This window comes from Tachysurus vachellii, chromosome 22 (assembly GCF_030014155.1).
Source record: "Tachysurus vachellii isolate PV-2020 chromosome 22, HZAU_Pvac_v1, whole genome shotgun sequence".
NCBI classification, from domain to species: domain Eukaryota; kingdom Metazoa; phylum Chordata; class Actinopteri; order Siluriformes; family Bagridae; genus Tachysurus; species Tachysurus vachellii.
This window is the reverse complement of record NC_083481.1, coordinates 18,259,924-18,287,023: the sequence shown is the minus strand read 5'-3', so window position 1 is coordinate 18,287,023 and position 27,100 is coordinate 18,259,924. Positions and strand designations below refer to the sequence as shown.

Genomic DNA, 27,100 nt, shown 5'->3' with positions numbered 1-27,100 from the left:
ATAAACGATATGCGGTATAAACGATACGCGATATAAACGATACAAAATTGGCCTACGATAGAGATTTTAATTCTATTGCACTATCGCGATAATGCAGGTTGATGACGCAATCTACCTGCGAAATTTAGAGCCACGAGCTGCAGCCGGCTGCAACGAATCGTCATATTCGTCATCTTGAATAAACATGGCTGAAAGCGTCAGCGAAACAGAGGAGCTCGTGAAAAAGACCGGTGCAACATCTATTATTTGGACTTGATTTGGATTTAAGCCGTCCGACGAGCAGCAGAAAAATATACTCTGTAAAGTGTGGGGCAAAAGTTAAGAGCTAACAGCTAAGAGCTCATTCACGGTGTCCGTTCCTTTATTAACAAGACACCAGTTTTAATTTCATTAGGAGAACAAAATGTTTAAAACCAAATGCGTTACCTCGGCTGCAGGTTTGAAATATGTTTTTATTTAAAGTATCTGTGCATTTACACAAAATAATTATCTTTGCCTAATTAATACTGGGAGTATTTTCAGTACAGTGTATGTTCCTTAACTAAAAAGACACCAGTTTTTCTGTTCTCTGCAACTTGGGTGGCATTTAAGAACCAAGGACTTAAACTAAGTATAGTGCCTTTTAGAAGGAAATACTTTTATTTATCTGCAACATTTTGTTGTATAATTACTGTACAGTTTTGCTTTTGCACAATAAATGTTCTCAAAACGACATACGTTTCTTTATTTCTTAAAAAAGCAGTTTGGCTTTCCTAAGGGTTTGTGTAACCTGTTCTGAAATGGTTCTATTATAATTTATATATCGCAATATATATCGTTATCGCAAGAGGCTGCAATGTATATCGCAATATGGATTTTAGGCCATATCGCCCATCCCTAGGATGAGAGCCATTAAGACCATCCAACTGTGGGCCAGCTGGAAGAAGCACACTGTGAGAAGAGGATGTGATAATAGTCGGAGTTAGGATTTGGTCTAGTAGCATCTGATTTGGAATACAGCCAGTTTGGAGGAAATAAAACACATCTGAACGGGATGGGATCGAGAAGAAGAAGTGGGTAAAGTCCGCCAATGATCAAGAAAGAGCCAATAAGGGAAGTCAATAATTCTGAAATTTTAGCAGGATAGAAATCGGGATTAAAGCCAGAAAGGAGAAGTGAGAGGAATCGGAACTGTGACTGAGCCACTAAAGGAAAGGAATTAGGGTCTGAATTGGGACGGAGCCAAAAAGGGAACACGACCAGCTTCTGAAATGAAACTAGTCCAGAGAGAGCAGGAGAGATTCTGCTCAGCTAAGTGACAAAAGCCTGACTGAGAATGAGAGCTGTTAGGGAAAGTGTGCATGCTTGTATTGGGACAGAACCAGCAGGAGAAAAGAGTAGAGGTTTCTAATGAGAAAGGTGAGTAATAAGGTGAGAAGGTTCTACACCGGGATTGGAAGTGTAAGGGGAAGTGTGAAGGGTCTGAAGAGCACGCTGTCAGTGGCCTGGACTGATTGATGGACGTGATTGGCTCATGTAAATCACCCCACTAGCTTACTGGGGTCTGTAAACACTTCCCGATCTGATTGGCTCTCAGCCTCTGGCAGCTCGGCGTCTCGTCTCAGTGCTCCTTTAGGAGAAAGGAGAGACGGCGAGAGCGATGAGATGAGACGATAGCAGAGAGACGGAGAGATTGGAGGAGGTGAATGAGACTGTGGATGAGAGTGATGTTTCTCATCGGGTCAGAGAGTCCCTTCAACACCTCAATCACACTTTATCTTCCTGAGTCACTGTGCTGCGGTTTACAGCGAGCCTGAGCTTCTTACTAAGCACAAACTCACTCAGATCTCTGTGTATGGAGTTTAAACCTGCAGAGTGTGTGTACCGTGTCACGAGGTGCCAAAGGGATCGGTGTGACATCACATCCTCTCTGTTTAGTCACCAGACGTCACAAAGTATTTTATTAATTATAAACTCTTCCTGTGCTCTGATTGGTTTGATCTGAGAAAAAAGCTCTGGATAACTGGAAGTTATTGTTTCACATCCATTTCATTCTCTCTCTCTCTCTCTCTCTCTCTCTCTCTCTCTCTCTCTCTCTCTCTCTATCTCTCACTGTCTCTTTCTCTCTCTTTATCTCTCTCTCTGTCTCTGTCTCTCTGTCTCTCTCTCTCTATCTCTCTCTCTCTCTCTCTCTCTCTCACTCTTATTCTCTCTCTCTCTCTCTCTCTCTCTCTCTCTCTCTCTCTCTCTCTCTCTCTCTCTCTCATTTTTTTCTCTTTCCATCATTGAATGTCTGGATGATCCTTAATTTCCTCTGGCACAGTAATCCTGTGTGTGTGTGTGTGTGTGTGTGCATGTGTGTGGTTGTGTGTGTGTGTGTACTCAGGGTACCACATGGACCCATTGAGAGGTCTCTAAGGATTAACTCGCATAACTCCTGACTCACACTTCAGCACTGAGCGCTGTCTAACACACCCACACCCACACACACACACACACACACACACACACAGTGAGCTACAGATTTAATCTGAGAAAGAAAGCCGATTTAAATGCGCTCTCTTCTCAGCTCTCTGTCAGAGACCCTGCGCTCTAGATCGCTCCTGAATCCACCGATTCAGCACTTCTGTGTACAGAGTCATCCGTCTGTCAAAAGCCATCAAACTCCTCGTCTTCATTTACTCATTTACTGTCCACAACGTTCATGCTGCAGTCACAAATCTACACACAGATTTTACACACTTACAGATCTGCACAATAATAATAATAATAATAATAATAATAATAATAAAATGCAGAGCTCATGGTATTTGAAGATTTTGAGGGGTGGAGCCAAGAATCATGAACCATGTAGATCATGCATATAAAGTGATTACTGTACATTTTATTAGGAAATCAACCTCAAACTGCAGTGTTGTTGTTGTTGTTGTATTATTAGGAGGTTTGACTGATGTTTTTGGAGGACGACACCAGCTCCTGGAGTCTGTGATGTCATAAGTGATGACTTTAATACGAACTGTTGTAGTGGGCGTGGTCACAGCAAGGAGGTGTGTTTTTCCCTTCATCTTGTCCATTCAGGCTGATGTTTAGTACTCGGGAGTTATTTCTAGAAGGTAAAATGCGAAGGAATCTTTCCAGACACGTGTGTGTGTGTGTGTGTGTGTGTGTGTGTGTGTGTGTGTGTGTGTGTGTGTGTGCAGCTGAAATCCCAAAGATATTTCAGTAATAACTACATTACCCACCTCCGCATGTCCAGCTAATCCTGTCTGAAATCCTTACACTGCCTTCAGAAAGGAACGCAGGCTTTATTTAGCACAAATCAACACATCCTGCTGCTGCCCCAGGAGCCTCCCTCCCAGTCACACTGCAGGATACTTACACACGCTTGTGTTTACGCTAGTGCTAATGTATGTGTGTGTGTGTGTGTGTGTGTGTGTGTGTGTGTGTGTGTTAAATATCATGGTTCAGCATGGAACTGATTATCAGCACGCACCTAACCTTCACAAAACTGCCAGGGTTTTATTTATAGAGAATGTTGTGTGTTATTGAGGTCAGTGTATGACATCACAAAAGGTGTGTGTGTGTGTGTGTGTGAGTGAGAGAGAGTGAGTGTGGGTGTGGTATTAATGAGTAGTGACATTTTCCCATCTCTACATGACTTGCGTTCAATGGGCTCCCAGAGTGAGAGAGCAAAGCATGCTGGGAAAGGAGGAGCGTGCATGCAGTCCAGGTCTTTTATGCAACACGCGCATGTGCATGCTGTCAGAGGGCCGTGTGTGTGTGTGTGTGTGTGTGTGTGTGTGTGTGAGACATAATGTATTCAGGAATGAATTATTAACAGCTAAGACAGATCAGTGTTCCACTCGAGGAGTCCGCTTGTCAAATTCACATCTTTATATGTCAAATATTTTAAGAGACATAAAACAACATGTTCTTTCAACTTATTATGAAGCTCTTAGGATGTTTAGGTACATGTTTCTCCTGGCGGGTGTGAAGGAGACAGCATTCATGTCAGCTAGTCCGTGACCCTTAATGAACGACGTGAAGAATAAATAAAATCTCTGCTCTGTTGGAGACTCGGAGTCGGAGGTGCTGCGTCCACTGAGCTTAAAAACCAGAGCTAACAAATCTGAATCTGAAGCTTCACAACATTCAGGAATCAGTTATCACAGATGTCATACAACAGACACACAACAACAACAACAACAACAACAACAACAACAACAACAATAATAACAATAATAATAATAATAATAATAACAACAACAACAACTATAATAATAATACCTCAGTGCAGAAACAGTTTAAGGGGCGGGGAGGAATGACTGGCTCCAGGGATAGAAGTAATCAAGGCCACACCCACAAAATGACACCCAGCTTTATTTCTCTGGAGGACAAGAACAGAAATCTCAGTTTAATCTTAAGTAAAAGCTTTGGATTTTCACCAAGAGAAAAAATTACATGCATTTATTCATTCATTTCCAGGGTTTTGCCCTGGAAATAAATAAATACATGTCAGGATTGAGCTCTTCGCTATGGCGACGTGTTTAAGATCAGCAGCAGCAGCATGAAAACAGATAAACAGTGAAATCAGGAATGTTTTTGCTCTCATTATTTCTGCCTTGTGAAATGCAAAATGGGGAAAAAACAAAACAAAACACAAACTATATGATTTTAGAGTCGGTGCTCTGTGTGATCAGGGTTGCCAGATTTCTTAGATTAAAACCCCTAAAGTGATAATAACTCTCTAATAACTGTGACTCACACCTTCACACTGTCAGGTTTTTTCCTGATCAGTGAAATTAAACAGAACCTGAATGGACCTGAACCTCCACACCCAAACACCCCACCAACCACCCCCCACTTCTCCCTTCACTTTACTACAGTCTCTCAGCCAAAATAGGGAAGTCGTGGCCTAATGGTTAGAGAGTCTGACTCCTAACCCTAAGGTTGTGGAGCAAGGCACCAACCCCCCCCCATTGCTCCCCGGGCGCCGCAGCATAAATGGCTGCCCACTGCTCCGGGTATGTGTTCACGGTGTGTGTGTGTTCACTGCTGTGTGTGTGCACTTCGGATGGGTTAAATGCAGAGAACAAATTCTGAGTACTTAGCTGTATGTCACGTCACATTTAAAATATGTTCTACTGTTGTTGAAACTTGTGTAAGACCTCTTACTCAGCTGTGTGTGTGTGTGTGTGTGTGTATGTGTGTGTGTATGTGTGTGTGAGACCTGTGAGCATCCTTCTTGGGTGAAACATTTAATGTCTTTGAATAGGACTTTTAATTGCAGCTGTGTTTAAAAAAAGCGTCAGGCGATGGTTGGATGGATGATCCCATTTCCATCGTGATTGAGGCCCGGATTCGCACGTCGAGCGAGGTGGTGACCTGAAGCGTTCCCGTAGTGATGCAGGCTCTTTAATGGCTGCTTGTTAATTGAAGTTAAAGGCTTCTTAATGATCAGTCAGTAATGAAATTTCTTCCTCTGCATCCCTCGAACGTTTTTTACTTACACGATCGGTCACTTTTCTTTAGACCTGACAGTATCTGTACATGACTCCCTCTAGTGGCTAGACTGATAACTGCATATGTACCGAATAGAAATACATGACAGAAAGTCCACTGCACACATTCTGAGCCATAATAAAGAATCACACGTGAGTGCTTTTATATCCGCAGTGTCGAGGCTGCATAAAGGATGACATTTCTTTGTGTGTAAAATGGACGAATTCGTTTTGGGAGTCGATGTGAAACTCAGCACGACAAGGAAGCACCATCTGTTTATGCTTTTTCTTTCCTTGGTGTGTGTTTGTGTGTGTTTGTGTGTGTGTAGTGTTGGTTGAATCATGTTATGTGTGTGAATGAGTCATCGTAGATTCCGTGGATAGAAAACCGTAATCCTTAACAGCTCATAGAACACAGTAACTAAATGCAGCAACACACACACACACACACACACACACACACACACACACACACACACACACACACACACACACACACACACAGACACATTCTGCTAGGTACATCACATTTACACACAAACTGAGACTCTTTTATTAATCTTTCACTAAAGTAGTATGTAAATGTTTTAATGGTCAAATTAGAAAACAATTATGATGATTTTCTTTATACTTGTATGTGCATGTGGTCCCTCAGCTAGTCAGGCATAAATACATTCAATTAAAAAACAAACTAAGGGATTTAGAGGAGGCAGGAACATGTCAGGGTGGGCCTGTCCCATGAATACACTACTATGTGCTCCTGCCCCTTTCGGTCTCTTTGCCCTGCTTTAGTACGTTGCAAACTTGCTTTGGAATTTGCGGCTCATGTGTAATGTTTAACAGGAAGATGCAGAAATCCTCAATTAATTAGCACATCAATAGCACCCATGATTAGCATTTCACATGAATATTCAGGAGTTAGAAGGCTGACACAGCACTTCCTGTACCTTTTTATGAAAGGATAGAGACACTGCCAAAGTGTGAAAGCTGGTCAGATGTTCTGGTGTACAATCATGCAGAGTTAACACATGTAGGTGTGCTCTCTATCTCTCTCTCTCTCTCTCTCTCTCTCTCTCTCTCTCACACACACACACACACACACACACACCTGGCTATCTTCTGCATATTTATGTTGATATCTTGAACTTTACCTATTAATTCACCCACACATCTCTCTCTTTTTCTTCTCTTTCTTCTCTCTCTCTCTCTCTCTCTCTCTCTCTCTCTCTCTCTCTCTCACACACACACACATACACACACACACACACACACACACATTCCCCATCGAGGTCCACCTCATTTTAATTTTGCTCTGAAAAGGCAAAAAGGCCCAGATGGTTGGCTGTGAGGCACGTTACAGCGTGCAAAAAACCGGCACCTGTTTATATTTAGATTCTGCGTGGTGTACTCAAGGGAGATTAAAAAAAACAGAAAAAACAATCAGGAGGCATCTGGCTGGCGCGCTAAAACCTCCCTCAGCCTCGATTTATTGTGCGTCCAGAGCTTCAGCAGTAGCAGCCAAGCAGAAAGTGGCTCAAAATCTGCCAGCCTTCTTCAGACTCCTTTTAGCCTCCGTCTGCTTATTCACCCACTTTTTTCTCTGAGAGGTTTTACTGAAATGATGGCTCATTCGGAGAAGAACTCTTTCACACTAAAACATGAAATCGTAGGTATACAGATATTCTTACTTTACTAGAGGGAATGATTCCTACCTCTGTATGTTCTGCGTGTGCGTGTGTGCATGTGTGTGTGTGTGTGTGTGTGTTTTGTTTTGGTCTCTGTGTGTTATGCAATCACAGTTCCATGCACCAACACACCTGCTAATCAGCTTCACTGGCTCGTCCCACACAGTTCCCATAAGCTATCAAATAAACCCAAACAAGACCTCCAGGTTGTCTCTCAACTGTACTGCTGGTTCTGTTGGCATCCTAGTAGGCACGAGGGATTCAGATTCACTTTTATCCATCTGTCTCATTTAAAAAAAATTAATCAACCAGGACGAGTTGGCATCAAATAATTGCATAACAGTAGATTTGCCATAGCTAGCAACAAGATGCAACACAATAATTTAATAAATTTACCTTCCAATTGGATCGTGTAACAGAGCGATAAAACGACTCCGTCTAATGACTCAGTACAGTGATTCAATTGAATGACAGATTGAACAACTCTGTGGACTGAATCAATAGAATGACTCTGTAGAATTACAAATAGAAACCCCTCATAATAATACAGATAGAACGACTCAGCAGAATGACTCAATTGATCACCAGATAGAATGACTTAGTACAACGATTTAGCTGAACCCTAGATAGAACGACTCAATAGAATGACTCAATAGAACACCAAAACCAGCCCAATCTGTTCTCACCCAGAACCAAGGATGAACAAGTGTGAATGAATCAACAATCTCCATCTGTTTGTTCTGTAACAACCTGTGGTCCTGTGTGCTCTGTCCTCTGTCCTTTTCTGTGCATTAAAATGAGAATGATAGGAGGGTATTTGTGTCAAACCATGTGTATTGGTGAATGCATTTTTCCCTATATGAACGTAGATCTTAAATGTTGTTTTACATTGTTTTGCTTTTTGTGTGAATATCTAAGGAATTTATAAGGTTTATAATTGGTTTATTTTTTGTTAGAGTCTTTGTTTTTGTTTGCGCTCTAACAATGGATGCTGAATGTAAAAATGATCCGTAGATTGAATTGTCATGTTAAAGGAAATGGTTTATTAGCAGGTGGACAGGTGAAGCTAAGGTGGCGTCTCACTTTATTTATTTTTTGCTGATTCTTATTACCAAAATAGCAAAAAATTACTGCAGACTCACAGCACCACTGATCATTTGCACCTCAATGACTAATACTACTCGTTTTATCTCCAGGGATGATGATTGATTGTGTTACAGCTGTAATTGCTTATGAACTCATGGTCATTTTTGTACTTTCATATTTCCAGAAAAAAGAATGGCTCTGCTTGACATGCCAAACACAGAGAGCCATGTCAGGGAATTTAGGGGATGGCCCATCTCCTGTTCCTCAGCAGATGGGATCTCCTCGAGTGCCGGGTCCATCCACACAACAGCAGGCCCAACTGAGGCCGCCCAGTCAACAAGCAGGAATGAGGCATGCCGGTCCTCAGCAGCAAAAAACACCTGGTACCCAAGTAAGTGGTCCTCTCCCTGCTACCAAACAAGGAACATCACAGAGCAAGGGTCCCACTCAAGTGTCTCCTGCCAAGACAGCCCCTACCCAACCTACAAGCAAAAGCAAGGCAGAAACTCGCAAACAAGATCATGGCATTAACAAGAAACAGGCAGTGTCCAAAACTGAGAAAGAAGGTGACTTGAAAGTGTTCCATAAGAAAGGAACACAGGAAGCAAAAGACCAGAAGAAAAGTTGTGACTTGCAGAAATCTAAACACCATGACGTGAGTGACCCTCTGTGTCCTCATTGTCTGCGTACTCATCTTCCATAGTCAGTCCGGTCATGATTTTACCATGATTTGATCAGCATGTTCAAAATTATTAGTTGTTTTGCATGAAAAGCCACTTCAAATTCATCTCACTAAAATCATCCCTTATACCCTTTTATTACTCCGTGTCATCACTCACATTCAATCTCCTGCAAGGGTAATTAGTGCTCACATGTCATTTTGTTAATGGTAATTAGATAACAAAGTTAACCATTTTGTGCTTATAGCTTATATAACTTGAATGTTTATTCATGGTTTACTTTCAAAAAGCATACGTTTTAATGTGATTAGATATTTGAGTTGATAACGCAATGTTTTGTCTTTCACAGGATTCGAACAAGTCCAGTACGCAGAGTCTGAGTGACACAGGCTACTCCTCCGATGGGATATCCGGCTCCCAGAGTGAGATTACTGGGCTCATCCGAGAGGAGGGAATTAAACTCAGCGAGGGAGGCTTGTCTACCCAACGCAGTCCTCCCAGCCCTTCTGAAATAAAAAAACTTGAAAGTTCTATGCGACCTCTGTTGCAGTCAGACACAACCTCTGAAACCGATAAGCAGAGACCACATTCGCTGACCATAACACAAGACCAGTTTGATTCCGATGGGGAAGTGTCCGATGACCTTAGTTGCAAATTACGTCATGACTATGTGGAAGATAGCAGTGAAAGTGGCCTTTCCCCTTTACCAACCAGACAGAAGTTGCAAAAGGATTTAACCGATGAGGAGTTAATGAGAAGACAGATTTTGGAAATGAGTGCTGATGAGGACGAAATGGTAGAGACGGAAGGTCATGTGAAAAACAAAAAGAGTCATAAACACAGTGGGGATCTTGGAAAAGAGAGACGACGCCTTACACAGCAATCCAACAGTTTTGAGGATGACACTAAAAGTAATGATGGCACATATAAGTCCAGTGAAGGGGATGATCTGATGGGTTCACAAGGAGGCCTAAGGCGATTTAAGACTATAGAACTGAACAATACTAACAGCTATAATCGTGATTTGGAACTTAGCACAGAGCATGACCTTAGAGAACCTGAGCTGGAGATGGAAAGCTTGACTGGATCACCTGAAGAAAGGTCAAAGGGAGAGTATTCCTCAACCCTTCCTGCTACTACACCTAGCTATACATCTGGCACCTCTCCCACCTCTGTGTCTTCACTGGAGGATGACAGTGATAGTAGTCCTAGCAGAAGGCAAAGGCTTGAGGAGGTTAAGCAGCAGAGGAAAGCAAGGCATCGTTCCCATGGCCCACTCTTACCAACAATTGAGGACTCGTCTGAAGAAGATGAACTGAGGGAAGAGGAAGAACTCTTAAGAGAACAAGAGAAGATGAGAGACTTGGAACAGCAAAGGATTCGCAGTACAGCCAGGAAAACAAAAAGGGACAAAGAGGAACTCAGGGCACAGAGACGCAGAGAAAGGTCAAAGACCCCTCCCAGCAACCTCTCACCAATTGAGGATGCTTCCCCAACAGAGGAGCTTCGACAAGCAGCGGAAATGGAAGAACTTCACAGATCATCCTGTTCAGAGTATTCTCCCTCTATGGATTCAGAGGCAGAAGGATTTGAAGTAGGCTCAAAACTTTACAGGTCTGGCAGTGAGTACAATCTTCCAACTTTTATGTCTCTGTATTCACCTACAGAAAAAACATCTGCTGCATCACCACCTGCTGTAAACAAATCATTAAAAAGCGCTGAGGAGGTTTATGAGGAAATGATGAGAAAGGCAGAGATGATGCAAAAACAGCAGGGACAACTTGGAAGACAAGGGCAGCAAGGGACCTCCCATTTAGCAAATAATCAGCACTTAAGAACAGGGTCAACATCTTTGAGTCCTGGAACAAGCCCCACACAGATGTCAGCACCTGTATCATTTTCAGAAAGTGGCACTACTGGAAGAGGAACAGCCAGGGTTAATGAGACACAACAAACTCAGGCCTCCATACCTACCCAAACCTCCAAAAATGCACAGTCTCAGCCGCAAGTGCGTCAGACTGCTCCCGGACAGCAACAAGTACGACTTGCCCAGGGTCAAGCTGCTGATTTACAATCAACTACAATAACATCTAAATTGTACTCTTCTTTAAAGGCTTCTAGTCCTCCTACATCCCCCTCTTTCTCTCCTACACAAAGTCCCACTCATTCAAAAGCTCATGGTCACACATCATCTGTACCATCTAATCCCCAAGGCTCCCACATTGCTCAAAGAACTGGGGCTGCTCGACTTTCAAGACAACAGTCCTCCCAAGATACCCCAGTCATGGTGATCACACTTGGATCAGGCACTACTACTCAGCCCCCAAAACCAATAACTGTAAATTCTTCTACATCCCCTTTGTCTTCTCCAACAAGTTGCCAGCAACAGCCAATTTATCGGACACAGTCTCCAGTAACAAGTTCTCCTACGTCACCACAAAAGACTCAGCTTACCTATCAGAGAGGACAAGCAGCTGAAAAAGTTACAACTGGGTCCTTTGCAGGTTCTCAAAGCTATAGATCTGAAAACATATCACTGTGTAAAATATCCAGTGTTCCAGGAACCTCTAAAGTTATTGAGCAAGGGACAGTGACACAGGGTGGAAATATAGTTGATCTTAGATCAATGAAGCCTGCTCCAATTATAATGACAGACCATGGCATGGATCTAACATCCTTGGCATCTGACACAAGGAGGTACTCGGTTGATGCAGACCAACCCCCAAGTCGTCATACAGCGGTACAACCTCTAATTATGAACCTAAATGCACAGGCGCAACCTTATGTGACAACATCCGTGCAATCGACAGTTAGTGTTACCGTGGCAGCATCTATGTTCTCATCGCAGCATAAACAGCCAATGGTTTATGGAGATCCCTTGCAGAATCGCGTTGACTTTGGTCAAGATGCTGGATCGGCTGTTTGCCTTTCTCAACCGAGGCCACCAATAACAGACCCTTCAATTCCAAAGATAGATGCATGTCTGGAAGATCTTGGTATCCAACAACAGCAGCTTCAAAAGCAACAACAGAAGCTCCAACATCAGCAAGAGCTCCTTGAACAACAGCTCCAACAGCACCAACAAAATGCAGCTTCATTTGCCCGTTACAACTTAGCAAACCAAGTGCAACCAATATTGTTAAAGAAAGACTTAGTGGTATGCCAGACCAGTGGTGGAAGCACACAAACAGTGGTTAGTGGCATTCCCAGAGTGTCTCCACTTCCCCCACAGCCTTTAAGTGCTGTATCTCCTACACCTACTATTGGCCATGACATATATGGGGGGGTTGCTCTGGAATTAAAAAATAAGCCCACTGCAGCTAACCTCTCAACGGGAAAGCCCCATGTACTGATGGTACAGTTAGATGAGAGTGGTTCATCACAAGGGGGTACAGTTACCCAAATAATTAAAAGGGAAGAGCCACCTCCAGCACAAGATGTTCTTGATCTCACTGGACAGATCAAGTCAGAGAACCAAGTGGCCTGCTGTGATGTTGTCTACCAGTTGCCTTTTGCTGGTAGCTGTTCGGGTCCTTTTGGTCAGAGAGGCAAAACAACAATTTCAGAGACAAACCCTTCAGCTGAACCTACCCCGGACCCAAATCAGCAAACTCAACCGGAAAAAGATGGTTACCAGCCAGTAAATGTGCAAGGGGTCTCAGAGGAGCATAAACCTTTCACCATGGCTCCACCTGGACGACTTCCACCGTCAATGTCAGACACAAATCTTGCAGAATCAGGACTTCAGTACTATCAAAGGACAGATCCTGGGGATCTAGCAGTGGATTTAAGCTCTATGAAACAAGCATATGAAGCAGGATATCTTGGAATGGGTGCTCAATATGGCTCCTACACCGATTTACGTCATCAAGGAGATGTTTCAACCCCACCCTTACCTCTGCGTAGATATGGCTCGATGTCCAATATCAGTGGAGACTTTGGCTATTCTTCTTGTGATCTGACAGGCACACAAGAACCAAATCTTGCACAGTACAGTGCCACCACTGCCAGAGAAATTAGCAGAATGTGTGCTGCTCTTAACTCAATGGATCAGTTTGGAAATCGTTATATGACCAGCCCAGATCTTCTTCATTTTGCTGCTGGAAGAGGAGGCCCAATAGGAAGGCTTGGCCTTCAACAAGGTCTAACATCTCTCAGAGCAAACCTTCTTTATGGTCCAGATGGGAGGCCCACTGCACATGGACAAGCACTTACAAATCTAATCAATGCTAGACAGGCTAGCCTGCGGGCATTATACCCTCCTGCATTGAGGACCGCTGATGGCATGATATATTCTACTATAAATACTCCAATAGCATCCACCTTACCTATCACTACCCAACCTGCCCCTGTTTTAAATAATATGCTAAGAGGAGTCTACAGGCCTTATCCCTCAGGCAGCATGACAGCTGTTCCTCTATCTAGCCTTAGTAGATTGCCTCATGTCACTCCAAGGATGCCTCTCTCTGCACAGGGACCATACAGATACCCTGCTCCAACCAATTTCCCAGCATCTGCCCCAGATTCTATTTCAGGGAGTGTGCCAAATACAAGTACCTCCCAAGAAACTCCTGTCTATCTTGGTAAGCCTACAGTACCTGTATCAGTTTCCTTAACTACAATATTACCATCTGCACCTAGAACTACTGTTCAATCTAGTGCTGTGCCAGCCCAATCAACTATTTTAACACAACAGACTTCTCAGGGTCATATCCCAGTAGATGCTCCCACAGGCTTTCCTCCTCAAAGTCAAATTTCACAGTCAATTCAACAGCAAATAAAGGCACAAACCCAGTCTCAATCATTAAACATAAGTAAAGATTTGTCCTTCACTCAAAGCCTGTCTCTTTCTCAGACACAGGCCCACATATCAGTGCCACAATCACAGCCACATGCAGCAACTAAAGTATTGCCAGATACAGCAGTTAGTGGTATCATTAACACATCTACAGATGAAAAAGAGAAAGAGGAAGACCACCTACGACAACAACAAGAGCAGCTACTGCAACTGGAAAGAGAGCGTATTGAGTTAGAGAAGCTTCGTCAGTTGCGGCTCCAAGAAGAGCTGGAGAGGGATCGTTTAGAGCTACAGCGACACAGGGAGAAAGAACAACTTATTGTGCAGCGTGAGATCCAAGAACTGCAGAACATCAAGCAGCAGGTCCTCCAGCAACAGCAGGCTGAAAGAGAAACTCAACTGGTAATACAGAGAGAGCAGCTGGCACAGCAGCGGATGCAACTAGACCAAATTCAGACTTTGCAACAGCAACTCCAGATGCAGCTTGAAGAGCATAAGAGGCAAAAGACAGCAGCCGTTGAAGCAGCAGCAGTAGTGGCAGCAGCAGAGGCAGCTGCTGTATCTGCAGCTGCTGCTGCAGCAGCCACAACTGCTCAAGGTGGCATTAATGGGATGGTGGTTGGTGGAGCCCCTCAAGCAATCTCCATCATCTGTGACCAGAGTGGTAGGGTTATTCCGCAAGATGGCCAGAGCTTGCAGTTTTTACCTTGTATGGATGGACAAATGGTTCAAGCACTGGTGTCCACAAGACCTATGCCCAGCTCAGCTTCTGAAATGTCCCTGAGGAACAGTGATGATCAGGGAAGTAGCCATTCTATAAAGAAACAGAATTCGATGCCCCGCTTGAGGAATGGTACTGAAGAGGAACCTGTGAAAAGGATTGCGGACAGCAGTGTCCAAACCGACGATGAAGACGCAGAGGATCGGTTTATGTCACGGCGCAGGAGGACCAGGCGTATTGCTGACTGCAGTGTCCAGACAGATGAGGAAGACCAGGGGGAGTGGGACAGTCAGCCAGTGCGACGTCGACGCTCAAGGTACTCAAAACACTCTGAATCGAGTGCAGAAAATAAGAGTGATACATCTAAAGTGACTTCAAGCATAGCTATCCAAACCACCAGTGACTCTTCATGTCAGACTGAATCAGATCAGCTAAGCAGAGTCTCACCAGCCATTCACATCACCATGGCTGAGACAACAAAGGTAGAACTGCTCCATTACATCTCTGCACCAGAGAGGACACACAAGGGAGAGAGTTTAGCCTGCCAGACTGACCCAGAAGCACATTCTCAAGGGGTGGTTGTTCCTCAGCTCAGTGTTCCCAACACAGTAAGCCCTTACTCTACTAGTTTACAGATAGTTGGTGCCACACCAGCCAAGTTTGAAAGAAGGAAACCGGACCCACTAGACATTGGGCTGCAAACACATCAACCAATTGATTCACGTCCACCCAAATCCCCACAAGTGTTATACTCGCCAGTGTCTCCCTTGTCCCCCCATCGGATGCTGGAGACAACCTTCGCCTCCACAGAGAAGCTCAACAGGGCACATGTCACACCCCAGCAAAAGGCCTTCACTTCTGAATCACCCAAGAGGCATCAAACAATTCCAAGGCCTATAAAAAGTGTTCAGCGCTCCTTGTCAGACCCCAAACCCCTAAGCCCAACTTCAGAGGATCCATCTAAGACCAAATTCTCGCTGTACCAGAGTCAAAACTCTTCAGTCAGTCAGGTAAAACACAATTATTGATTGTATATTTTATAGATCTGTTTGGTGTAAAAAGGATCACAAGTGTGGCTCACTGAAATTTGTGTGTGCGCAGAAGTGTAAGCATCTTTGTTTAGCCCTTTTGGCTTGTCAGTGGCTGGTGGGATTTTCCATATCATTGTGATTGCTGTTACAATCACAGTTATGCATTAGTAAACATAAGCATTAGTAGAATACATTCTTTGTATTTTTAAGACAAGCCATTATAAAATGGGGAATGGTTTTTTGAGTAGAGGGAATTATAAGATGGGGAATTGAGTTTTTGTATCTACAGTTTGTTCTGAATTTATGCATTGTCAGTAATGTTAAACTTAATGTTACATGTTAACTTAAATACATTACTTATATTGTTATTTCTATACTTAAATGGAACCTCAACTTCCTTATTTACAGCTACAGAACTCAATGATGAGGAAAGTGAAACGGACCCTCCCCAGTCCCCCACCAGATGAGACACCGCGCCCCATTGTAACCCCTGCAATGACCCACATGTACAGTGCCCCTGGAATGCCCCAGAGAGTATTGCCACGTACAGCACAAGGTGTCACCAAGGCGGGTCTTCTGAGTGAGCTAAAAGCTGTTGAACAAGAGTCTTCCAAGTTACGTAAACAGCAAGCAGAACTTGAGGAAGAAGAGAAAGAGATTGATGCTAAACTACGCTGTTTGGAACTAGGCATTACCCAACGCAAGGAAACCATGGTAAAAGAACGAGAGAGGAGAGAGCTGGCCTACCTGCGAGGCATAGGGGATGCACGGGACTACATGTCAGACAGTGAACTCAATAACCTTAGATTAACTGGAGTACCAACAGGGAACTATGATGCAAATGGACTGTTGTCAAGACCAAGCACAGCACCTCTTAGTCAGTTTACTTCTGACCCAAATATGACTGCTCAGTACCCACCCACCTCATCTTATGTCCCATATCCGTTTCCACAGGGCCAACCCGCACCAACACAGCAACCGACTGCAGCCTATCAGCCAATTGGATTTCAAGCACCACAGTATCCAGTACCATCTCAGCCTCAGCCAGGCACCTTTCAGCCTCACCCTCCTCAACCCTCATCCTATCAAACACAAGGGCCTTACCAGAGTCATGTGTATGCCCAGTCATATCAGCCAGATCTAGGCCTGCAGCAGCCCAGCCACCAGAGCTTTCAGCCTCCTGCAGCTCATTTGCCTGGACAGACATTACCATATCCTGGCCAAAGTCTGCCCTTCCAGCCCCAAGGTGATATCATTTCAGGTCATCAGCTGCCACGACATACATCACTGGCTGATCTTGAACAGAAACTGCCAACCAATTACGAAATTATTACTAATCCTGCAGTGTCTGTAGCCACCTCAGCTCAGGAAACTGGCTTCAGTGGTACCTATTCTTCACCCCTGACAAATGCTTATGGGCCATATCGTACCCCTGAACAAACGATGGCAGACCACATACAAAGTCCTACATCTGGCTATAGTACAGATGGTCTCTACACCACAAATCTAGAACAAAATATACCCAGAAACTATGTAATGATAGATGATATAAGTGAACTGACAAAGGAGAACATGGGATCATCTGATGCTTCAAGGACAGGTTATGGGTGTGAGAATGGTCCACGTGGGATAGGTTATGGAGATGGGTCTGAAGATCTATATGGAAGACCAGCGAGCACCACCAGTTACCATCACCAGGGTGCTGTGGACAGCCATGGCCGTCCTAGCACAACTGCAAGTGGTGGATCTTCCTATTACTATGATGACTATAAGCATTCATCTCGCAGTAGTTCTGGAATGGGCAGCCAGAAGCATTCCTCAAAGAACTTGGCACCAGCTGCGGTGTCCTCCAAGCGTAGTAAGCACAGGAAGCAAGGCATGGAGCAGAAGATTTCCAAATTCTCCCCAATTGAAGAGGCACGAGATGTAGAATCTGATTTGGCCTCCTACACAATGACAACACCATCAGGTGGAAGCTGTACCATGGTTTCTAGATCAGGGGTAAAAAAGAATGTCTATGATCAACAGAAGTACTATGGCTCAAGAGAAGGTTTGGATGACGATGATCGTCTTTACAGCTCTGGAAGGTCAAGGTCCACAGGCTATGGCATGGATAAGATCTCCTCCAGAGACTCAGGAGGGCACAGAAGTAAGTCATATGAGAGAGATGCTATGGAGCGATCTCAACGCGGAACCCATAGCCGCAGTGGCCGTACCACCATGCGCACCCAGAACTCCGAAGAAGAGAGTCCACTGAGCCCAGTGGGGAAACCTGTGGGTATGGGACGTGTCTCAGACCCACATGATGTTAGAAACCAGTATGGCTCCAGCCATTCCCTTCCTGATGTTCAGGATCATCACATAAGGGATGTACCTAAGAGCCATGCCTACAAGCCAGATGACCCATACATAGTGGATGATATGCACTGTGCTGTTTCAGACAGTGAAGGTAACTGGTGCTGAATCATTCCTGCCTATTAAACGTGCATCTCGCCAACAAGAGACTGCATGCCAGTGATTACTCATGGATCGCAAGCATGGATGCTTTGTGTTTGCTTTTTATGTTAATTTTCTGGTTATTGCAGAAAACCATATATGCCTACTATGCATGTTGCTTCTAAGTATATGTAAAGTTGTCTGTACCTTAGAGTTTTTTTGTGATTTGCATGTTGTTGTTTTTTTTACTGGCTTTCCTATTTTCTCATGGACTTGGACATTTTAAACATTCATTTTTTTTCATTCTCAGTTCTCCTTAATTGGAGATGATGGGGATTTCTTGGGGATTTCTCACTCCTTTTGCATGATGTCAATCAGCACTCTATTCTGTCCTTCCTGTACACTGGCACTGACATGATTTTTGTCTTGGTTTCCCAAAAAGCATATCATTTAGGACAGGAGGAAACAGACTGGTTTGAGAAACCACGGGAGGCCACTTCAGATCGTTCCAGACATCATGGGAGTGGAAGCCACTCCACTTCAGGTAAGAGAAGCCATGTCAAGCACACTTACCATGATTATGATGAACCTCCCGAAGAAGATTTGTGGCCACAAGATGAATACAACCAACAACGACATTCATCTTCCACCCCATCCCGAGAACACCGGCATCACGTGAGCAGCTCAGGACGTCACTCATCATCCCGACATACCTCTGAAGAATCTAGATCCTCGCGTTCTTCAAGATCACACCCCAAGGATCCATCAGCTCGCTCTGAAGGGCGCGGCACTTCTTCCTCTTCGCATAAAAGATCCTCAGAACCCCGATCTTCACAGTCAGGGTACCGGGACTCTGGAGAGTACTCCCAGGAGCCTGCATCTGGACACCATCACAACTCTAGTGGTCAGCGGGGGCAAAGACAATCTAGTGCTTCCAGACGGCAAGAATCTCCTTTGTCCAAACAACAGCAGCAGCAGCAGCCACAGCAGCAGCAGCAGCAGCAACAGCAACAGCAGCAGCAGCAACAAGGTTCCATAGTTCAACAGCAGCCACCACAGCAAGGACAGCAAAGGTCCACAACACAGCATACACCTGGCAGGCAGTCTGGAACTCAACAGCCTGAAACTGGGCCACAGGGTCAACATACAAGCCAACAACCTCGTACACAGCAGCAGCAGTCACAACCACAACCTGGACAACAGCCAGCAACAACCACATCAAGTGTGACCCAGCCCACAACAGTGGCTACTGGTATTGGAGCTGGGGCTGCTCAGCAACAAGCTAAGCTAGGCCAGGCTCCAGCATCAGGACAACCACTGGCTGCAGGAGCAACCACAGCTCTGCCAACTACTGCTGGGGTGAGTCGAGATTAAGCTTATTATTGCAGAGGTCTTACAAATTCAACCAAAATAGTATGACCCACAAGACAACCATAACAGTTTAAGACATATAAAAGTAAAAAGACTCAGACAGGATACTGTTTTGCTGATCTGTTTTGTGGAATCAAGAACTAAACCTAGAGTCAATTAATAGAAGGACATTTAATTGATTTAATTAATTTAGTTAATTAATTATCCAAACTTTTGAACAGGGAGGACACATGAAACCTGACACTGCTCCTGCTGCACCAACTCCTGCAGTTGCTATTGGATCTAAAGCTGCACCCCAGCCTGCTAAAGCCCCTACGCCTCCAGCCATAGGCATAGGTGAGTCCAGGTTTACAAGCTGCCTAGAAACCGCATTCTCATGAACATCAGTATATGTGTTATTTAAGAAGAAAAGTAGCTGCAGTGTCATTCTTTTGTATCTGTATTTAAAATGTCACTGATGCAAGCATATTTACCATTCTATTTTTTCTAAAAGCTGCTGGGTTTGTTATCCCTCACAGGCTCAAAAGCTGCTCCCCGGCCAGGTGGCATAGGCAGTGCAGCCCCGCCAACACAGCAACCCATGGACAGTGAAAACGTTTTCAGCAAAATCCTGCCGGGTGGCGCTGCTGAACAAGCAGGAAAACTAGGAGACGGTATAATAAAAAATTTGCCTAGACATGAAGGGAGGAACTTAGACACAGCTAATTATTAGTTATATTAATGATTATTGTCTTTTTAAACCATTTTGCCTACTTTTTACCTTACTGAAAAGGCAAAAGAAGAAAATCTATCATTTAACACATTCCTTTCAATCTTGGTCTCCTTCATTTATTTGCTTTATTTCTGGTGTGTTTTACAGCCGTGTCTGCCATCGGCAAGAAGTTTACCTCCTTTTGGTGAGCTGCTAACTGAAGGGTGAGTGTTTTGTCAAGGCAGTTTTTGTATTTATTGAATGTGTGTTTACTTAAAGGTACATTTCAGTCAAAAAAAAACAATAAATTAAAAAAGCACTAAATGCTCACTCTTTACATGTATGGTAAATGCATCACAGATTCCAGTCATCACACAATCACCTCAACAGACATATCAAGTCATCTCAGTCTTCCGATATAAAGTTCTGCCTTCAGACAGACATTATGAGCTTTCATTACTCGTTAGCTACATTAGCATTGTAGCCGCTGTGCACAGATTCTAAAGCTAAGTGAGCAAAGGGAATTGTGTACATTAAGTTTTTATCTGACCTTCATTTATTAACAAGTTTTTATCTTCATGTCTTATATGTTGCTGCGTTCTTGCTCGTCAGGGTTCATTGTGGCTGAGCAGAGGCTTGTTACTGGAAAAAAAAAATTGGAAACCGTTTCTGTCATCATATCCACAAATCTGTTGATGGAGGACACCTGAGAACCAGTGAGTTTTGATTTCATGCTCCATTATTCACTTTGAACCTCTGTAAAGAGGAACGTGTCAATGCTGATTATTGTGACACCAGAATGATTTTTGTAAATGGGATGAGACAACACTGCAGGTAAACATGGAAAAGCTGAAAAATTAATGCGGAAACCATTCTTTTCATAAACGTCATAAAACGTTATTTTGATGAAAGAAACCACAAATAAAGAATCGCAAATACAGTAGAACAATTATTCAGACATTAAGGAGCGGCAGAACTTTCTAAAGCACACCCACATGCAAACCTGACACCAGTGACATCTGCCTTACGTATAGTTTATCATGTCTGGAAATATCTGAATCCCCCACAGCTGTTAGTTTAAGCTTGTTTTTTTTTTTTTTTTACTGTGACTCATGACAGAGACAAACAAGATGAGAGGAACGAAAGAAATAGACGTAATCTAATTCACAAACACGTTTTTTTTTCTTGAGACTCGTGAACATATCCTGCTCCAGTTCAGTCTATTTTTATTGCTTAGATTTACAATTCCTTGAATACCGTATGAAAGCTGAGCTGATTAGAAATAGAAGACCCAAAATCAAGCCCAGAACTGTGTGTTTGACCTGAAATCTTTCTTCCTCTGTGTCACAAACAGGGTCATGTATCTCTGACTTTAGGTTTTGAGGTTAATTTCTCTCAGCATTTCAGGAATTGTGCTTGGGCAGTACCAGGAACTTATTGATAACCTGCATCTACATTATAATTGAATTCTTTCAGTAGAAGACATGGGATCTTGAGGTCAGTGTGTATAAATGTGTATAAACTTCCTCTATTTATTTAAAACCTGCTTTATTTTACACCTGCTGTTGAGGTTGTTTCTGCTTTCGCAAGGAGAACACGGAGAACTGCATGTCATGGGCTTGGAGGCTCGATATCTGTTCTAGAGAATGGACCTGATTTCTCTAACACAGTGTGTGTTTATCTGCACTGTAAAAATACCACCAGAATCTGATCTCTGCAGCGATCTGTTGAGTTCTGCGTTCTGATTGGTCGTCAGGTGTCGATTCGTTCTCTATTACAGCAGTTTCTCTGACAGAAGTGCAGCAGCACATCACAGTGTTATATTAAGGCTGTCGTTCTAATATGTTACGGTTTCTGTAGCAACAGCTGATTCACAGGGATTCCGATGGCAGCGGACGCTCAATAAACGAACTGAAAATCGCTCAAGTCGCTCTTTCTACTCACTGTTCAGTGGTCAAAGGTCACTCAATCTTGAACTCTGGCATGATAGCTAAGTGGGACTGGTATTAATACACAGGGGGACCATTGCAAACTTTTCCAAAGTTTTTCAGGAGCTTCGAAGAAACCGATCCTTGATGCACTGTTGATTTTTCACACATTATCTCCCGACTTTTGTGGTGTGTATGTGTGTGTGTGTGTGTGTGAATCAAGAGAGCAGATCGAGGGATAAAGCAGGCTCAGGCACTCTTACTGCTGCTACCATTCCGTCTTAGCCCCGCAGATTTACCAGCCTATCTGGGCTGTGCTCTGCCTGTGCCGTGGTTGTGGCACTGAGATGGTAATAAAGGATGTGGTTTGATGCTGTATTAATGCTGAGAGACCGAGCTTCATGTTTACACCCCGGGGAGACGACGATGCTGTGGGTTTGTCATGATAGTAGATAACGGAGATATTTATTTATTCCCTTAGCGAAATGCTTCTTAATTTTCTACAAACGTGGCTGATTTATTTCTGATACATTATTCTGGTGTAAAATATATGAGCATCTTCCTGGTGTATCACTACATCGCTGCTGCTTGGTGATAGATTCAACCCTCCTGCCCCCTAGTGTTCTAAAGAGCAATGCACGTTTTAGAAACATCACCAAGGCCCAACAAAATTCATTTTTATTCTGTTCACTAATTCAGTGAGAGCGCTCATTTTACTCATTTACATAATGTTCAAGGATTGAGATAATGTATTATATGAGCAAATTATTTTTATTGCTGTTGTCGTTGTGGTTGTTTTACACCTAATGATTTGCTCCTTTTAAACCTTCAGGTTGATCATCTGGCCTGGAAAAAGGGGACAAAATCCAGAGAGCGTCCTGATGGTGGTTCAGACTGAGCTGACGGACAGGACGCTCTACTCCTCTGCTCCAGGATGTGGGAGATGTCTCCAGAACGTTTACCTAATCATGATCACTCTGTAAAACTGTGCTCAGGTGTCGTCCCCCCCACACCCACACACACACATTAGTGATGACAGAAGCAGTTCTTGAAGCTTTTTTCCAGTTCTTGAATCTGACACTTTCTAAGACCGATTGTTCTCCCACTGAGTGGACATTTCCACTAAGGCGATGATTGACCTTCTTTCTGAATGTTTTTTGTTTTTTCTTTTCATTCTCTCTTTCTGTAACTTGTTTATGTGCACTCGAATGCAATCGTGTAAAGTGTCGTACATGCGACTGCACGCATGGGAGTAAATGTCTTATATATAAACTCATAAACACTCATCTCATGATCTCTGATGAGGAGGAAAAGGAGGAGGAGGAGGGGCCGGTGTGACGAGTTAGAAGTTCAGCCCTCAATCTTTCAGCCATCATCACGCCATCGCTAGTTGATCACACACACAACTGCTGATCTCTTCTTTATTTATTAACCCCCACATATTATTATTATTATTATTATTATTATTATTATTATATTTTTTATTTCTTTTTCAGTTTATATTTTGTTGGCCTGATTTACTTTGTGATTAAGAGCCTTATCCATTTTTTTTCACATACCTCATGATTGTTGTTTTTTTTTTAAGAATCATTCTTTACTTTTTTTGCACAGTTGTATTCTATTGTACAGAGACGTGTCTTTACAGAGCGATATTGTAAATCATTGGAGGATTTATGGATTTATATTTATATGTGTTTGTAATTTGTTCCTTTGTACTGCATTGTTTTTATTTTGGTGTGTTTCCTTAATTATTAATGATTCCTTTGTTATTGTTTCATTATTGGGAGGTTGATTTCCTCAGAGCAATAGCATGCACATTGTTACAGAGCACAAGGATTTTCACAAAGCAGTCGAAGATCGTCTGTAAGAGCTGAACATTTCCCATCTCTCTCTCACACACACACACACACACACACACACACACACACACACACACACACACACACACACACAGTGGAAGTGTATAATTAAACCGTTTTGAGTTCCATTCCAGATTCTCTATGCAATGATCCATTCCGAACGTCATTGCCTCATTTCCACGCCGACGTCACGTCACCTGTGAATACGGTTACGAACTTGTTTGTATTTATCTTCTTGTATGTATTGAGATTATTATTATTGCAATTTTTGAATGTTCTCTATATGTTTTTTTTTAGTCGCATGTTAATGATCACCCCTGTTTTTTGGGGGGGGGGAATCTGTTGCCAAAGGGTTTGTCTGTCTTGGACGTCCATCATCTTGTTGCATGGTTCTGCGTTCTGCCTGCTCGTGTGTAGTAAAGTCCTCACGTCTGCGCGTTTCGCTGTGATCTGGCAACCCGCTCCACTCATGCACGCATTATGACGTCTCCGTACATTAAACTGCCTTCACACACACACACACACACACACACACACGTTAAAACTTCGCCTTCCTCTGTTCTCCATTCAGTGTGATGTTTGGGGTGTATAGTCTATATAGTATATAAGCTGTAGTGCACTACGTAGGGAGTGTGGAGGTGTTTTACGGCTTGAACCTGTTTGTTCAGACCTCAAGCCTATTATTACTGAACCCAACAATACTCTCAGGTATTGGACACTGAATCAATCCGTAAAAGCCTGAGTACACTTTGTAGGGAGTAACATAGGGCAGCATACACTATACTAGTGCACTATTTTACATGGTGAGAGGAACTTGGGATTGAGGAATGTATCAGATCTTCATATCTCTGTCTATACTCTAGCTTGTGGATTACAAGTGCCCTAGTGTACTAGTGTGTAGGGAATAAGGCAGGTTTTAGGATTTGTAATAGATACTAGATACATGTAGGTATTTAGGATTGGGCTTGTACATCATATCAGCAACCCCAGATTCCTCCTTGCTTGATTCTAGATCTCTAAGGCTGTTTCCACTGGCTAGTGTGCACTACCTATAGGGGAAAAGAGAGATTTGGGGCGTTTATACACACACACGAGAGCCAAAAGACCTCATGTTAGACACTAGCTTGCAAAGTGCACAGGGATGTGTTTGTGATGGAGCTTTATTTACATCACCGTTACCATGGAGATTCCCAATAATCAGTGCATGAGCCGGAGCGCTTTGTCTTAGAAAACTGAACACGGAGAAAGATAAACATGCATGATATACACACACACACACACACACACACACACACACACACACACACACACACACACACACACACACACAAACTGTAAATACACACGATTTTGTACAGCGTTTAAATATTATGAGTGTAAAGGACGGCCGTCTTGTGCATCCTCACGCCGGCCTCGCTGCCAACCTTTTGTGCTTTTTGTGTATAAAAAGGATTATGATGATGATGATGATTGTTATTATGATTATTATTGTTATTATTATGACAAAATTAAGCATCATATCTGTGGCTGGCTCTCAATGACTGTTGATATTGAAACAGTGAAAAAAAATCTGCTCTGTGTCGATTCTCCATATCGTGTAAAAAAAAAAAAAAAAAAAAGAAAGAGAAAAAAAAAAGATTAATATTAAAATTGGCAAAAGTTGTCTTGACTTCCATTGTTACTAACCGTACTGGAAGTTATTAAAGTGGGCATGTGACTATTTCCACACAACACGACATCAATGGGATGGAAAAAAAGTAACAAGATGCACATCAAAGAAAAAAAAAAGAAAAAAGTTGAAAAAAGAAAAAACAAGAACAAGCAACAAGTTTCACTCAGCGTCGTCAGTGCGATGGACCGAGTGTGAGTCCAGTATCCATTGTGAAACGTTGTGTTGTTCTCAGTGTATTCCTGTTCAGAGATAGACTACACACTGGTGCACCATGTCATGTAATGTGATTATGAAAAATAATGGACCTGCAATTCGTTTCCAAACTGGAACAGAATAAAGAAACATGAGATAAAGTGTGGACTTCTGTGTCTTTCGCCACGTCACCAGTCAGCAGAAGTGTTTAAACGGCTTCACTGTCAGAACAGCAGTTTAGTCCGTAAGGAGTCGGGATTAAAACACATGCGTTTTAAATACATTCTTTTCCTTGACGTTAAAAAGCAACGACGACAAAAAAAATAGATCGTAATTTTATAAAGAAACCGAAAAAAAAAATCTCTGTCCTGAAGATGTCTGAAAAGATGTCGGACTGTTACAAAGCACTGACACTGGAGACTCCTTCCACAAATGCTTCATAAAGGCAAAGGTACACAAATCACACAGGTTATTTGTTTGTGTTTGTGTGTTTGGAAGTCTGTTTATTATTAGCACAGAGCTGTAACTGCCTCGTGGGGAGCACGGTGGCTTAGTGGTCAGCATGTTCGCCTCACACCTCCAGGGTTGGGGGTTCGATTCCCGCCTCCACCTTGTGTGTGTGTGGAGTTTGCATGTTCTCCCCGTGCCTCGGGGGTTTCCTCCGGGTACTCCGGTTTCCTCCCCCGGTCCAAAGACATGCATGGTAGGTTGATTGGCATCTCTGGAAAATTGTCCGTAGTGTGTGATTGCGTGAGTGAATGAGAGTGTGTGTGTGTGCCCTGCGATGGGTTGGCACTCCGTCCAGGGTGTATCCTGCCTTGATGCCCGATGACGCCTGAGATAGACACAGGCTCCCCGTGACCCGAGGTAGTTCGGATAAGCGGTAGAAGATGAGTGAGTGTAACTGCCTCCTTACAGAGACGCTAGAACATTTCCCGGTGATCCACTAGAGGGCTGCAGAGAGCCGCTTTACTTCATGATGACGCTTCCATTTGGCTTCAGCTTCGAGCTGTCAGTCACCAATACACATCAATACACTGCGCTTTGTTCGTTAAACCCGGCGTGTTTGTTTTTTCTCTACTGACCGGAAGCATGAATGACCTCAGCAGCTGGTGTACGAGCCGATTTAGAGTCAGCTGGATTCATGATAGAAATTAATCTGGTCTACAGCACTGCTGTTTGTAGAAAACAGAATGAAAGGAAAAGCAAACCTGCAAGATTCTGAAGCTTGTGACCAGAAAAGTGTACAAACAACCTGACACCCAGACTGAGACATGGGCGGAGCTTCTGAAGGCTGGAACTCCAAATATTTTATTTTAAGTCTCTCTTAAAACTAGTTGAGTTTAATTAGTTAATGAGTTGTGAAGATCAGTGGTGGGGAAATGATTCCAGTGGACAAGTAGTTAAGCTTTACACAAAGTCTGTAGATGAGAAATGATGAGCTTGTGTTGGACCATGTCGATGTTCTCG

The 27,100-nt window shown here is 43.3% G+C and overlaps 1 protein-coding gene across 2 annotated transcripts in view; it reads left to right on the top strand.

The window, feature by feature from the left end:
• Positions 1-25,791, top strand: part of bsnb (bassoon (presynaptic cytomatrix protein) b) — a 52,703-nt gene extending 26,912 nt beyond the window's left edge. Inside the window, exons 4-12 of one of the 2 annotated variants that reach the window (XM_060857645.1) lie at positions 8,436-8,642; positions 9,281-15,460; positions 15,890-17,930; positions 18,360-19,276; positions 19,510-19,624; positions 19,807-19,941; positions 20,148-20,203; positions 20,592-20,695; positions 22,740-25,791. In XM_060857645.1, coding sequence (XP_060713628.1) covers positions 8,436-8,642; positions 9,281-15,460; positions 15,890-17,930; positions 18,360-19,276; positions 19,510-19,624; positions 19,807-19,941; positions 20,148-20,188 — 9,636 coding nt within the window. In that variant the 3' untranslated portion in view covers positions 20,189-20,203; positions 20,592-20,695; positions 22,740-25,791. Of the gene's footprint in view, positions 1-8,435; positions 8,907-9,280; positions 15,461-15,889; positions 17,931-18,359; positions 19,277-19,509; positions 19,625-19,806; positions 19,942-20,147; positions 20,204-20,591; positions 20,696-22,739 lie in introns of both variants that reach the window. The other variant, XM_060857644.1, reaches the window with a different exon arrangement.
• Positions 25,792-27,100: the final 1,309 nt, after the last annotated feature.